The 14,512-nt window shown below is 40.4% G+C and overlaps 1 protein-coding gene across 11 annotated transcripts in view; it reads right to left on the bottom strand.

The window, feature by feature from the left end:
- The window catches only part of znf608 (zinc finger protein 608), a 91,479-nt gene that overhangs the window by 17,844 nt on the left and 59,123 nt on the right, over positions 1-14,512 (bottom strand). For all 11 annotated transcript variants that reach the window (XM_059969680.1, XM_059969675.1, XM_059969674.1 and 8 more), the window contains one exon: positions 843-930. In XM_059969680.1, the coding sequence (XP_059825663.1) occupies positions 843-930 (88 nt within the window). The remainder of the gene's footprint in view (positions 1-842; positions 931-14,512) is intronic.

Genomic DNA, 14,512 nt, shown 5'->3' with positions numbered 1-14,512 from the left:
AAATGAACAGCACAGTGTCAAAGCAACACAACACAAAATGCTGGAGGAGCTCAGCAGGCCAGGCAGCATCTATGGAAAAGAGTGAACAGTTGACATTTCGGGCCAAGACCCTTCATCAGGACCACATCTGCAGATTTTCTCGAGCCGGGTGTCAAGCTGTATTGTTAACTTGAAGAATATTCTTAGAAATTGATGTGCTGAAGTGTACAGCACCACGAGTATTGCACCCAGCCACTGGCGCTTGAGACAAAGAGCCGCAAATCTACGCAGTACAAGCCCGAGTCATGGGACTAATCAATCTTCGATGTAGGAAAATGGAAAGGCCCACAGAGAGATAGGATAAAGAAGTAAAGTGAATTAAAAGGCAAACCTTTAGCACATCTTTGCGTACAACCCCAACCCAGAGGAGGCAAAGAAATGCAGGCAACTATCCTTTTTCCAGTATGCAAACATATTTCAGGAAGCAATCAAAAGTCATCTTTATAAAGGCAGTTGGATAATGTGATAGAGTGAAAGAGGTTTCCAATGGAAAATGAGTTCAATGGGATGAAATGCCTCTCTAGCTTGTTTAGAAGTAGCAAACACCCTTTCTGTACTTACTGTAGATTCAAAAGCACGTGGTTTCTAATGTGCTGAACCAGAAAGAAAATTCTAAATCAGGGGTTCCAGGAGTCCCAATTATATTTTGGAGCACATTTTGCCCCATTTGATGTATTTTCTGTGAGGACGTTTTATTTTCCACATTGCGGTTATTTCATCTTCTTCTGTTCTGAGGCCAGAAGTCATCCCTACACTATCCTGAATTAAAGCATGATTTTAAAACACACAGTACGTGGGTTTACCTTGGTGGAGCCCAGTCATGTTTAGTGCAGTCCAATAGAGTGCCCACATAGGTCTTGTTTCTCCAGGTCACATTTACCACCAGGACACCTGCAACATACACCAGAAAAAGAAAGCGTTTTATAAAAATCACTCTTATATTTGGGATCCATTTATCTTGCCCCTCAAAGCAAACTTCACACACATTTGTTTTTCAAGACTGCGGCTTTGCTTTCTTCCTTTTTCTGGCTTCACTGACCTCAAGTCAAGACCACAGGAAATTGTTTTTTTTAAGTGTGTAATCGAGATACGGCTGACAGAAGGAAATGGTTCTTGCCACGTCCTGCTGTAAAACGGCAACACTCACCTCTTAATTTTTGCTATTATTACACGTAATTGCTTTTGGTTGGCAAGCCGCCAGCACATGCTACAGAACTAAGAAGCCGAGCTGGCCATGGGTAATCTGTGAACTTCGTTCAGTCTTTGCTGAATTGGAAGGTGAGGTAGTGGGGAGAGGGGTGGGGGGCTTTGTTAGCAACTGAGGAGGGAAAGCAGAAATTTACAGAGATTTGCATTAGTCAATCTAGCTACTTCGCAAGGCTCTCATTCATGGCTCCTTGAACCACCCACAGAAATCCTGTCAGACAAAGGGTTTTCTTTCCACAATCAAAATCAATGGAATTACTTCTGCTGTAAAATAATTTGAAGGCATCTTATGCACAAATTACTGCTGCCCACTGGATGAAATAAAATTAACAGCGTTCAAACTAAGATTTGAAATTTGAATGTGGTGAGCATCATTATATATAATTCAGGGAAAGTGATTTAGCAGCACTCAAAAAAAAATCATTATTCAAGCTGTTTTCCAAAAACAGCTTCTCATCCATTGGATACCCTGTGTGTGATTTTAGTTTACCTGTGAGTAATTTTATACAAATCCCTTCTCCTTCTCCTGCTATTTTAACTGCAAAATATGCAATGGCTGTCCTGCAGTAAAACTGACTGCAGGCTTATTTTTTGTCTAATCAGTTAGAATTACATATCATTCCCATTATGGTTTATTTCTCACATTCCCTTCAAAGCACAGTGCTAATTTCTTCCCCTTGGGAATTACTGGAAAGCAATAACTCTTCAAGGACCAATTCAGTTCATATCAGCATTTTGATACTTTCAGAAATATGTGCGAAAATCTGGATTAAAATAAAATGGAGAGACAAGAGATCGCAGATGCTGGAAGTTAGAGCGCGGAACAAGTTACTAGCGGAACTCACAAAAATAATGTCCAGATGAAGGCACTCAGCCTGAAATGGTGACCATTTGTTCCTCTCTATAGATGCTGCCTGACCTGCCGAGTTCCTCCAGCACTTTGTGTTTGCGAGAGGAACTCCGCAGGCCAAGCAGCACCTGTGGGGAAGGAAGGATAATTCCCGATTTGTCCAAGTGCAGCGTCTTGACAGTATCGCTGACAATTTCTTTCCTCCCACACACGCTGCTTGAACTGCTGAGTTCCTCTCGCAATTTGTTTTTTTTAAAAAATACTAACGCAACGTGCTGCGTTTAATTTACAGCGGGAAATGTGAACTAAATTGCTTGCTTCAAAACAGATATTTTGAACTTCCAGATCTTTTCTGCACATATTTTGTCAGGATGTATGTCAAAGCCGTTACCTTCACAACCTTCAATTATCAACAGCTCCATCCACACTGACTGAAACCACAAAACATCCTGCCAGCCACATGGAAGGAAGAAACCTTCACTAACTCAGGTCCCCAAGGATGTATAAACAGAACAACCCTGTGCCTTAATTCCCTTAAGAGCTGACAAAATGCTACTGTGGGGAGGAATCTAAACACAGCAGTGTTTTATTCTTAAACGACACTGGATGAGAAAGTGCTGCAGCTACAAAACAAAACACTGATAATGTGTCAGCGATCAGCTTTTCTGCAACTGTCCTACCCCTAACAAACAACAGATAACCCATCTGGAAAATCTATGAAATGATGGGATTCTCATATCAATTGGTTTTCACCTCCATTGACACAGCAACCTATGGTAGCAGAGACCTTTTCAGCTGTGGTAAATTCCTGAACACATCAACAATATTTACATCACTAATGCACTTGTATTGCCAGAGGGTTTTTTCCCCTTCTCCTCGACCCATCCTAGAAGGAGATTGCTAGATCTAGTCACAATTAACTGCAGTAGTGCAGCTGTACCAAAAGAAAGGAAGCTAAACATAAACGTACATATAATTAAAATTTCCTTCAAAAAAACTTCAGCATTTTTTTTTAAAAAGGAGAACAGGATAAGCAAGCTCATTCAAGAGCCAGGGCAATAAAACTGTGAAGACGAAAGACCAGAAAAGACGCTTAACATTTGTCTGCAGTGAAAGCCTTTGTTTAAGCATCTCCCTTCAGGGTTACGCATTGCCAAACCAAAGAAGCCACTCCATTGGCTCGCTCCTGCTGGGAGCACTGTAAGCTGATTGGTCCTTTCTCAGCTCTGCAGTACAGAGCACAAAGAAAAAGGTTTCTTGAAAGAGATGGGTGCCTGAAAGAAAATACTGCAGCACCATAAGCAAATGAAAGATGTTTCCAATGGCTTAAAAGAATTCAAATGGGAGCTTAGCAAAGGGGTCGTTGCTTTTTTTTATATAAAAATGGCAATGTTCGCTCCTGACATAAAGGCCAGTCTGTCCCTTCTGGAATCACATCAAACATGAGTCTAATGATTGATAGTTCAATCAACCAGAGGAGGAGGGAAAAAAAAGGCTTGATCAATTGGAACTGCTGCCAAGAACTGTGAATCAAATTAACCTTTTCTCTCATAGTCGCAGCTAACGATAAATCAACACCCAGGTCGCAAGCCAGGACCTTATCCAAATCGAAGATTTTCTATAGAAACTAGCGAAGCAGCAACTTATCGTCGGAGGAGCGATGCCAGCTTCGGAATTCCAAACATCCTCACGTAAACAGCCTCTGACCTTATCCGTAAACTGCAAGGGGTTTAGTGAAGCATGCCGCAAAGCGCCATGCCTTCTTAACCACAGGACTCATAAAAAATTACACTGTTAAATTACAGCCATGAACACAGCACACTGAGGCCCTGTCAGAGCTCCACTCAACACTTTCAATCTGTTACCTCTGACAAATTTAGTAGTCGAGCGCAGTAAAGAATCCTTTAGTAGCTTGCAGACCAAACAACTGTAAACGCTTCTCAGTATTTAGATAATGTCAAGACAAATAAAGCTTTATGGGAAAGTGCAGACTGCTAAGTCTGTCCAGCTTTCTTAAAGACAAACATCAACTGACTACAAAAACATGTTTTTTCTTGAGACTGCACAAGGTAATATCTGAACCCAAGGTGAGAATTTGCAGTGTTTTTTGTTTGTGGAAAATCCCCAGAAAATTCACTGTAGGAAAATCATGGTTTAATTTTAGATTAAAGGGTGTGTGTGTGTGTGTGTGTGTGTGTGTGTGTGTGTGTGTGTGTGTGTGTGTGTGTGTGTGTGTGTGTGTGTGTGTGTGTGTGTGTGTGTGTGTGTGTGTGTGTGTGTGTGTGTGTGTGTGTGTGTGTGTGTGTGTGTGTGTGTGTGTGTGTGTGTGTGTGTGTGTGTTTCAGATTAACTGAACTAAACTTCTGAGTAATCTGGCAGTGGGCAAGTTGGATACCTTTGACACTTTCAGTTAAAAGTTTTGACTTCAGAAAAGAATTAAGATCACGTACAATCTAACTTTTACCTTTTTTTCCTTAAATTTTCCCTTCAATCAGGAAATTGCAGTATACCATCTTAAGGGCGATTTTTAATGCAGATGGTGTGGTAAGGTATGGGACCCATCAATCAACTCAGAAACCACAAGAAGAGGAATGGAAGCAAGTTATGCTCGACCTCAAGGAACTGCCTAAGACGGAAGAGTAAGGTGTAGCCAAAGGCCACTAACAAGGAGCAATCTCTTACAGGTCTGACCTGGCCACCATTGGGATGGTGGAAAGATTTGAAAACATTGTTCTGCAGTACAAAAGAGCAACATATTTCCTGCTGCTTAATGTTGCCTATATTGCAGCAACGACTACACTTCAAAAGCACTTCATTGCCTGTAAAGCACTAAGTCGCTTTATAATTGCAAGTCTTTCTTTCCTTTATTAAAGCTTCAAAAGGCTGGCTAGGCATTTTGTTTTGGACAATATTCCAAGCCCCAGGGAATGGCACTACCTGGGAGAGGCGGCTGTGTGAGGTTTCACAAGTAATAACATGAGTGGATTTGGGGATAGCTACACAATGGTGAGAAGCAGCTGCAGCAACTCTTTACTCTCAGGGCATTAGAGTGATTGATTTTGCTCTTGTGGTACTGCTCCAGTTTAGGTTTGGATGAAGGGCCCAGCATGACTCCGAGGGAACATTATTTAGTCACAGAGTCGTACTGCGCAGGGAAAGGCCCATCAGCCCCTCCATCTGTTACAGCCAACATGCCTATCTTTACTAATCCCGCATAATTCCATATCCTCCTATTCCTCTCTCATTCAAGTATCTGTCAAGATGCCTCTTAAGTAGCTGTTTTATTCCTGCTCTGAAAGTATATTCCTGATACTGGCCATTCATTCTGTGAAAAATTTATCTCTCAGATCCTCTTTAAATTTTCTCCCTCTCACCTACCATATCTAGTTTTAGACATTCCTACTATGGGCTACAGACACTGGCTTCCTACCTTATTTATGTGTCAAAAAAATTTATTTACCTCTCACCCTTTTTCCAGTCCTGGGCTTTCCCATTTCTCCTGGGAACAGCCTTGTGAATTTTTTCACTACCTTCTCTGACTTCACATGAATTGACACTACATAGAATGTAACCTGGTGTGATTTCAAACTAACTTTAAACTGCATCCTTTCACTTTTTGAAGCTAATGACGGTAAATGTAAGGGATTAGAATATGAGGATTACTCCTAAAATACACGGCAGTTGAAGGCCTCCAGCAGTGCCCACATCATGGAGCACTAAAGGATAGAAACAGGCCATTTGGCCTAGTTAGTCTGTGCCGAACTAATATTCTGCCTAGTCCCATTAATCCGCACATGGACCATAGCCTTCCTTTCCCGTCCTATCCATGTACTTAACCAAAACAGAGGATCTCTTCCCTGACCGGGAATCAAACCCGGCCTATGGAGGTAAGAGCGTCGAATTCTAGCCACTAGTCCATAAATCTGGCAATAAGCGGCAACACCATTCCGAATCACCCCATCTCACCCTTCAGTGTAAACAAGAAACCTTGTATTTTAACCTTCCTTCCAGAATCCAGCCGTACATATACTTCCTGCTCACCAAACGTCAGCTCTTAGAGGGCGAGGTGAGTTTGACTTGGGAACCACCATTCTGGGTCAGTTACCCTACATAACACGTGAAGCAACTTTGTTGGAAGGCTGGAACCCACTGTGTCCTGGTCCAACCCCAAGTTTGACACTACTTGGTTAAGCAATTCTGGAATTGCTGTGGATTCCTGGAGTTTCCATTTTGTGCTCTACCATTCTTAAAAGCAGCCATATTGGTGGTTCCATTCAATCTTTGGTGATAGTTGGGATAGTAATTTATTGAAAATATCAAACAAAAAAAAAGGGAACTCTGCAATTCCATCCACATGCCAGCAATGTTTACTGACCATGTATATGTATATTGCTATTTTGCCAAAGAGTGTTAAAAGCTGCCTGGGACAAACGCATAGCAGAAAATTGAGCAGGGAGATTATACATCTGGAATCAATCACACAACCAGGTCTGCGAACCTCAGCACCTGATCTTCCTTACAGTCACCCCAATTACTTAAAAACCAAAATCACAAGAGTAAGGTTTAAATGCTATAAAGATGGTGAAAGCTTAACATAGGTACAGATGGCAGCCTTATGTCTGAGTACCATAGGAGTCCCCAATAAAAGCACAACACTGCTAGAAGTAATTGAGCTGCATTGTTCAAATCCTTTGGTTACAGAATCGCCAGTTATTATCCAGCGACGTACTACTTTGAGTACAAATGGTGATTAGCAAACCGTTGCAAAGGGGAGGACAAAGCTCATCTGTACAAATAACGTGTTGCAGTACCATAGAGGGCAACTACGCAAGGAGAAAGAGAATGAAACTTGATGCTCTGCGGCACGTTGTGCCATAAATTGTAGGGCTAACTCTGCCATTCGTCTTTGTGACGGGGTAGATAAATGCTGCTGGATTATTACTGATTGTCTCATGACTACGTCTGTTAGAAACAAAAATGGAAAAGGAAGCTTTGAGGAAAGGTCCTTTGAGAAAAATGGGGAGGTGGGAATGCTCAATATCCACATTTTTTCATGTGTGATTAAAGTATCGAAAGATAATTGTGCAATTTAAAACTGTTTACCCAGTGATCAAACATACTTTTGATTCAAAATTTCCGAATCATGCAGCATTTGGCATTCAGGCAATTTTTCAATGGAAACAAAAGGATTCCAACTCCACATGTCTGCAGATTCTTAATAAACCAACAAGAAAGAACCTTGTACCAAAGGAAGGGCAGCACCATGATAACGAGACAACATCCTTGAAAGCTCAGCAGACTTCACCTGCAATACGGTGTGTCAACTGTGTGGCTTGGCTGATAGCTCTTCTACATTGCCAGAAGGTTTTGAGTATAACTCCAATATGAGAAAAATAAACAAATTGAGACCACCTCGACAAATCAAGGTGCTAAATTTGGAATGTAATGATAAAAGCTCTTTTTTGTTCTCTGAAATGGGTGTTAAGAAACACTTGGCACCTTGAAACACAAATGCCCTTGTACAGAAAATCCTACAAACAAATAATGGATATGGCACAGTCCATCACAGGTAAAGTGGAGAGCTATCGCAAGAAAGGAGCATTCATCATCAAGGACACTCACTACCCAGGTCATGCTCTTTTCTCACTGCTGCCCTTGGGAAGAAGGTACAGGAGCCACAGGTCCCACACCACCAGGTTCAAGCTACCCCTCAACCAACAGGCTCTTGAACCAGAGGGGATAATTTTACTCCATTTCACTCACCCCATCACTGAACTGTTTCCACAACCAATGGAAACACAAAATCTGCAGATGCTGGAAATCCAAAGAAACACACACAAAATGCTGGAGGAACTCAGCAGGCTAGGGAGCATCTATGGAAAAGAGCAAAACATTTTGGGCCGAGACCCTTCACCAGGACTGCATTCACTTTCAAGGACACTTGTTCTTGAAATTTATTTATTACCTTTTTCACTTTTGTACTTGCACAGTTTTTGACTTTTGCACACTGGCTGTTTGTCTATCCTGTTGGGTATGGCTTTTTCACTGATTTTACTGTTGCTTGGATTTACGGTGTTTGCAGCAAGAAAATGAACTCAGGGTTATGTGGTGACATACATGTGCAGTACTTCGATACCTCAGGCAGCGTGTATGGGAGAAACAGTTTTAGGTGGAAAACTCTTCCCTTAAAAGAAGGTTGTTTAAAGAACGTCACTGCTGATCCATTTCTCAATCAATGCTTCTGAAGGAGATCCACAGCTTACTGATTGTAGTAGCTTGTTGACTGCAAATTGTCTGCCACTCTTACAGCAGTGAGTAAAAATATTTAATTAGCTGTAAAGTGTTTTGGGACATTCTAAAAGGGTTGCAAAAGATAAATGAATGTTTGTATTCTGTTCACGATCAGGACAAGGATTTCACAATTTTAACTAGATAGCTTCAGATCACATGTCATGTCCCAGGGCTCAATGATTTTTGGTTCAGAAGAGGAAATATTCATTGGTGGCTTTCCTCATCGTGCTTCATATTCAGTGTTTTCAGCTAAAAGTTCATTTTTTTAAAATATTTAGATGGCGTGTGGTATCAATGGCTCTCAAAGTCTGTCAGTACAATTGAATACTATTTACTTGAGCTGAATAGCAAAGGATGATAATATCAGAGCAAAGTCAATATCTTCATCGGAAAAACAGCAAGGGATAACAGCTCAAATGTCAACAAGTACTCAAAAACCAAAAAGCGGTAATCCCTCGCGTCTGGTCAGCACACTAGCTACTTATTTCACCAGTATTTCCTACTATTCTTAAATTCTAACAATTCTTCAGGACAATCAACAAACCTGTTTGGAAAAGGCAGAATTCACCGAAGTCCCCACCCATCTCTTAGACATTTACATCATGTACACAATGAAAAATTGCCACTGGCCAGCAAAGCAACATTTTGTTAACTGTCAACCCTGCCCATTTTTATTTGGTGATTATCAAATGATACTTGTTCTTGGCTACAGAGAACACTGTGCACTGAAACAAACTCCAGCACAAAAAGCAAAAATGTACGCCACTGGGGACTGTGTGTACCAATGCACCAAGATTTCCATCACTGTCACATCTCTGCAGCCTTTGTTCTGCTGCACATGATGTGTAGTATTGATCTATTAAAAAAATCATTCCTGTCCTAAACAAAAAGTACATTCAAACATATTCACTGCTTAAAGCAAAACGGCAAGAATGAATAGATAGCCAGCACAATTCAAAAGGCCCCAGAAACCCTACTGGTCTCCCAACACATGCACTTGCGACCAATTATTCTGTGGCGTGGAGATGAAGCCTGGAAACAATGTGCAGAAATTTACTGCATGTTCAGATAAGATCCACATTAAATCATTCCTTTCAGCTACAAGATCTCCAATCCCTAATCACTCAGCTGCCTTATCTAGACAAACGCACAATCACCGCTCTTATTTACCAGCAACTTTAAAGCTTGTGAGTCAGCATTCGAAATTAACTTTGGATCCCTGCTAAGTATAAGACAAGCACGTTTGGCAGAATGTCTATGTTATATTTAATGATTTCCACCATATCATTCAATGATGTTGTCTTTACTAAACATACAAGCTTCAATTTATATGGTTCTTCTAATTTCTCTAGTATGCTCTAAAGTGCTTTCCAGCTGCAGATTCAACCCTTTTTCAAGTGCGTTCAGTTATTTTGTTGGCTAATGTGTTTGCCACTGCAAGGTCTCATAAACACAAAATGAACAGGTAACCTGGATGTTTTCAGCTGTCCTGTACAGCCTCAGACACACAGTTGATTCAGTCAACAGGTCACAATGATCGACGTCAAAATCATTGAGCTGGAAAGAACACAATGGCCAGGGTTCCAGTTCCTAATGGGTTTACAGTGACCTCGCACTGCAGAGCCTCTCACACAACTACCAGCCAACTATCGAGTCAGGCTTGACTGTGAAACCCTCCCAGCTGGATTGCACACCAGATCTGAAGCATGGAGTGTAACAACGGGGACTGCCACCACATGTGTGTTCATAATGAAGCAGTGCTAAGCCTTCAGAAAAGGAGAGCTAAAGTGGGGGTGGGGGGGAGGGAGAGTGGTGGGAGCAGTTGCTGGGTGGAGAAGAATACAGACAGAGACGTCCACTCTTTGTATCTTTAGGAGGCTAACCTTCAGTCTGCAGCTATGCATGATCTCTGAACTGTGCTAATCCAACACTCAATAGTTCAAGCAATCCAGTTATACTTGCTAGATTGCTCCTTTTGAATTTTGCTGGTCTAGAGGTTTGGCAAGCGGCTTTGCCTCATTCAGATCTTGTGAATAATGCATAAATCAAAACTCCCAGTATCAGCAATGTGAAATATGTGCACGTCAATGAAAACATGGACTTGAACTTCAAAAACAGAAATTGGGATGCAATGGCACACATTTTCGTCATGGACTACAAATGTCAACAATTTTTAATTAGCTAAAATGGTTACTTTAAGGGCAAATGAAAATTCAGCTGTGAATTCTTTCAATTCCTTTTGACTGACGTATCTGTACATATCAGCAACATATTTTTTGGCAAATGTCTCCTGGATCTCAATTTCTGATAATTGCATCATCTAAGGATCAGATTCAATATCAACAGCATATATTGTGAAATGTGTAATGGTGACAGCAGTACATTGCAGTTCTTAATAGTAGAAAAATATGAATTACAGTAAGTGCATATATAATAATTAAATAAGAAGTGCAAAAATAGTCATTAAAAAAAGTAGTTCATGGGTTCAATGACTATTCAGAAAAATGACTGCAGAAAGGAAGAAGCTGTTCCTGAATTGCTGAGTGTGTGTCTTCACGCTTCTGTACCTCCTGCCTGATGGTAGCAATGAGAACAAGGCCTGACCTAGGCGATAAGGGCCTTAATTATGGATGCCACCTTTCGGACACGTCTCTCCTGGATACTACGGAGGATAAGGCCCATGATGGAGCTAAGTTTACAAATCTATATGCATTGTCCAGGAATGACAATACGTATTCTTGGGAAAGCTGACACTCCAACCATGAGGTTCTGGACACAACTCTGATGTACCAACTGCTTGGGCTTTGATGAAACACAGGAACCTCATCGACTGGAAGGTGAATACATGATACTAAAACTGAATTTATATTGCAAAAGCACGTCCCATTCGTATTTTTGTGTTCCTCAAATGTTTTGCTGAATATCTTACTGAAATTAGATCTCTTAACTCTTAATAAGTTTTGGTCCAGTAGAAGGACCTTTAGCAACAGTCATATGCTTTAACTTCAAATCCAGAAAGCCTTTGATAAATCCTATGAGCTAACCTTTAAACTTTTTTTCAAAGACTTCCACTCTCTGTACTTCACAAATCACACTCACAATTGAATATAAGTATTCTATCCATATTGATGAGTTTCATTGTGTTCCCTCCACATCCACTGTCCTTCCCCTCAGCTTTCCCTTACTTCTACCCTTCTACACTGCAGCTACGCATCAATTATCATGAACATGTTAGGTTTACATCTCCTCCATCAGGGTTACTTCCTGCCATGTCATTATTTACGAAGATCACTCAAATGGTTTATTGCAAAAGGTTTTGTGCTGTTAACGACCAAAACACCAAGAACAGAATCCTCTCTTCCTCATTGACACTCACACCAGTGGCTTCCAAATATATTCCAACACAAATATACAGCACTGTGCAAAAGTCCTTGGTGCGTATAGAGATAGTTCGGGTGCCAAAGACTTTGTATTAGCTCAAGAGTATTAAGTGTTATTTCTAACTGGAAAGACATAATATACAGTTCCATGCAAAAGTCTTAGGCACACCCTAAATTGTGTACACACACACACACACAATATAGGAGGGGATATAATGCTCTTCTTAACCTTTTTCACACCATGATTGAAGTTTTATTACAAAATATCAATCTCAATATCAATAAATTATGTTTATTCTTTCTCTTAAGAATTTCCAAATTTGCCAATCTGATCTTACTATTTTAATATTTTATAGTTTGTGCTTCATGAATAATTTTTTTTGAGAAGGTAACAGTCGACACAAAATGATTAGCTCTTCAACCACTTGTAAAGATGCCTTTGCATCTTGCATCTCCGCAACAACCTCTCCAAACCAATAAGTCAATTGAGCCGTTTCAACAATCTTAATATTAAGACATTTTTAATAAAACCCTTTTGAAAGCCTGATTTAACAAAAATAAATTCTGGAACACTAAATTGTTTATGGTTCCAACATTACAAGGATTCATAGCTTCCAACATGCCTGAAAGCCCATTAATGTCTTCTTAAAAATGCTGTACAATTTGTGCCAGCCTCAGGCTCTTTTCAATCAGTTCCAAGTAAAACAAAAAGCATTCATAAGCCCTCTTGGAATCCAGCTGCTGTCTTCCTAAATCAGCACTCTCTTAACCAGCTCTTTATTAACATGGTTAAAGAAATAACTTGTTTTTAAAATGCAACGCCTTGCTAACCACAGGCTTGAAATCATATTCAAGTTCATCATGCCAAAAAATGGTCTGCCACACTTCCAAAAACATTCTGTGTGTTGGTTATGGTGAAAGAGCTCAGTGGCTGGGGAGGTTTAAACCAAGGGCTTGTTCAGGTGGATAGAGAAGACCTTATGACATCCGAAAAATTTTGCAAATGTCCTAGCCACAGTTCTTTCTTAGCAAGACCACCAGAGGGAAAAAAAAACAGATTAACTGGTCATTTATCACACTGCCAATTGTGAGACCTCTGTGTATACATCGGTTGCCATGTTTACCTATGTACCAACAGTGACGGGCACTTCAAATGTGATTAATTGACAGAGAAATGCTTTGGGATAGTCCAAAGATGTGAAAGGTGGGATACAAATTTATCCTTTTTCTTTACACTGCTATCATGCTTTAGCGTTTGGCTAGAAATGCCACCCACACTTATTTGTTCATGTACGTATCAAAATAGGAAATAACAGGCAAAGCAACAACAGAGATTTGGATGGCTAATTCTGATACTTTGCATTTTTTTTAAAAAAGTAGTTAATTTTACTAAGATTCTCACCACCCCACTCGTTAAGCGATAATTTTAAATTAGTGATACTATTTGATGAAACCCACTGACAGCCATGACTTCTGTGGTTTCAAACAAAGGCTTAAACTGAAAACAGTTATCACACATCTTGCCTAGCTTTCATCCACTGACGGATTTGCACGTCAACTTTGTGTGGAGTTTACTTCGAATAGTATGTTTTTTTCTCTGTTAATTTTTTTCTTCAGTAAGCAAGTGGTTAGATGCGTATACTGTACTTTGCGCTGGCTCTTCCCGCCTCACTCTCTCTCTCTCCCGCCTGCCTTACATTCCAAAGTTCTTTATCCTCAGCATATAATTCAAACACAAATACTTCAATCATGTGCTTAGAGACCAGTGCTTTTCTGTAAACAAGACTAATGGAGTGCAACTAATAGACTTCTCCAAGAGTATGGTTAGTTAACAGGGTCTTTGTCAGCAGTCACTGAAGCAAAGTCGCCTTTTGCTTGGATAGCAGAAAAAAATCACCATTCCCAGAAAAGCCTTCACTTTGCTGGTTACAGATTGACTTGCCTGAATATGTGTCAGCATTATACAATCAACACCTTATCTTCCTTACAAGCACACATTCAATTCAAAAACTCAGCTCTATTTGCCAGCTCCTCCTTCAAGTTCAGACAGTACGATACAAGTCTGCAGTGTAATTGACCCTTTAAGCCTTTTTGATGCAATTAGGTAAAATTATTTTTTTGCAGAACAACAGTCACTTAACCCTAACTTTAGCAGTAAAAGACCAAGGATTAGAGATTTTGGGTGAAGTATGATAGATCAATACCACACTTATCAGTGGATTGGCATGCTACCAGATCTTTCCCATTTCTTCCTGTGTGCCAACTAGTTGTACAAGTCTTGATCAAGGATGTCTATCCATTGCTTGTAAGGCCACCCTTTGGTTTCTGCTGGTGTCCATTGTAGCAATTTCTGAAAGAGGTTTTTCTCATCTGTCCACTGTGCAGGTCCAACCCACTTTAGTCTAATCTTCTAGGTAAAGCTGAGTTCTGGCTGAATCTTCCAGAAGCAGTACATTTCTTGGCTTGTGATTTGAATTTACCATCACATCCCTGAAACAGTACAGACAGACAATAGGGTTGAAAGGAGTCTAGTCTTGTACTATAGACCAAAGAATCTCAGCCATATTCTCAGCCTTGGTGAAACAATTTGGATTTCTGTAAGATGTATGGTTAAAGCTATCATCCATATTGCCATGGACTTCAGAGGCTCTATTTCTGGAAATCTGCATTTATTCTTGTCTCTTGCTAACTCCAAAAGACCATCAGTACTTAATGTCCAAAGCAAATGGATTTTTTCACCTCCTTC

The sequence above is a fragment of the Hypanus sabinus genome, chromosome 5, assembly GCF_030144855.1.
Source record: "Hypanus sabinus isolate sHypSab1 chromosome 5, sHypSab1.hap1, whole genome shotgun sequence".
Taxonomy (NCBI): Eukaryota; Metazoa; Chordata; class Chondrichthyes; order Myliobatiformes; family Dasyatidae; genus Hypanus; species Hypanus sabinus.
This window is presented reverse-complemented; position numbering and strand designations above follow the sequence as displayed.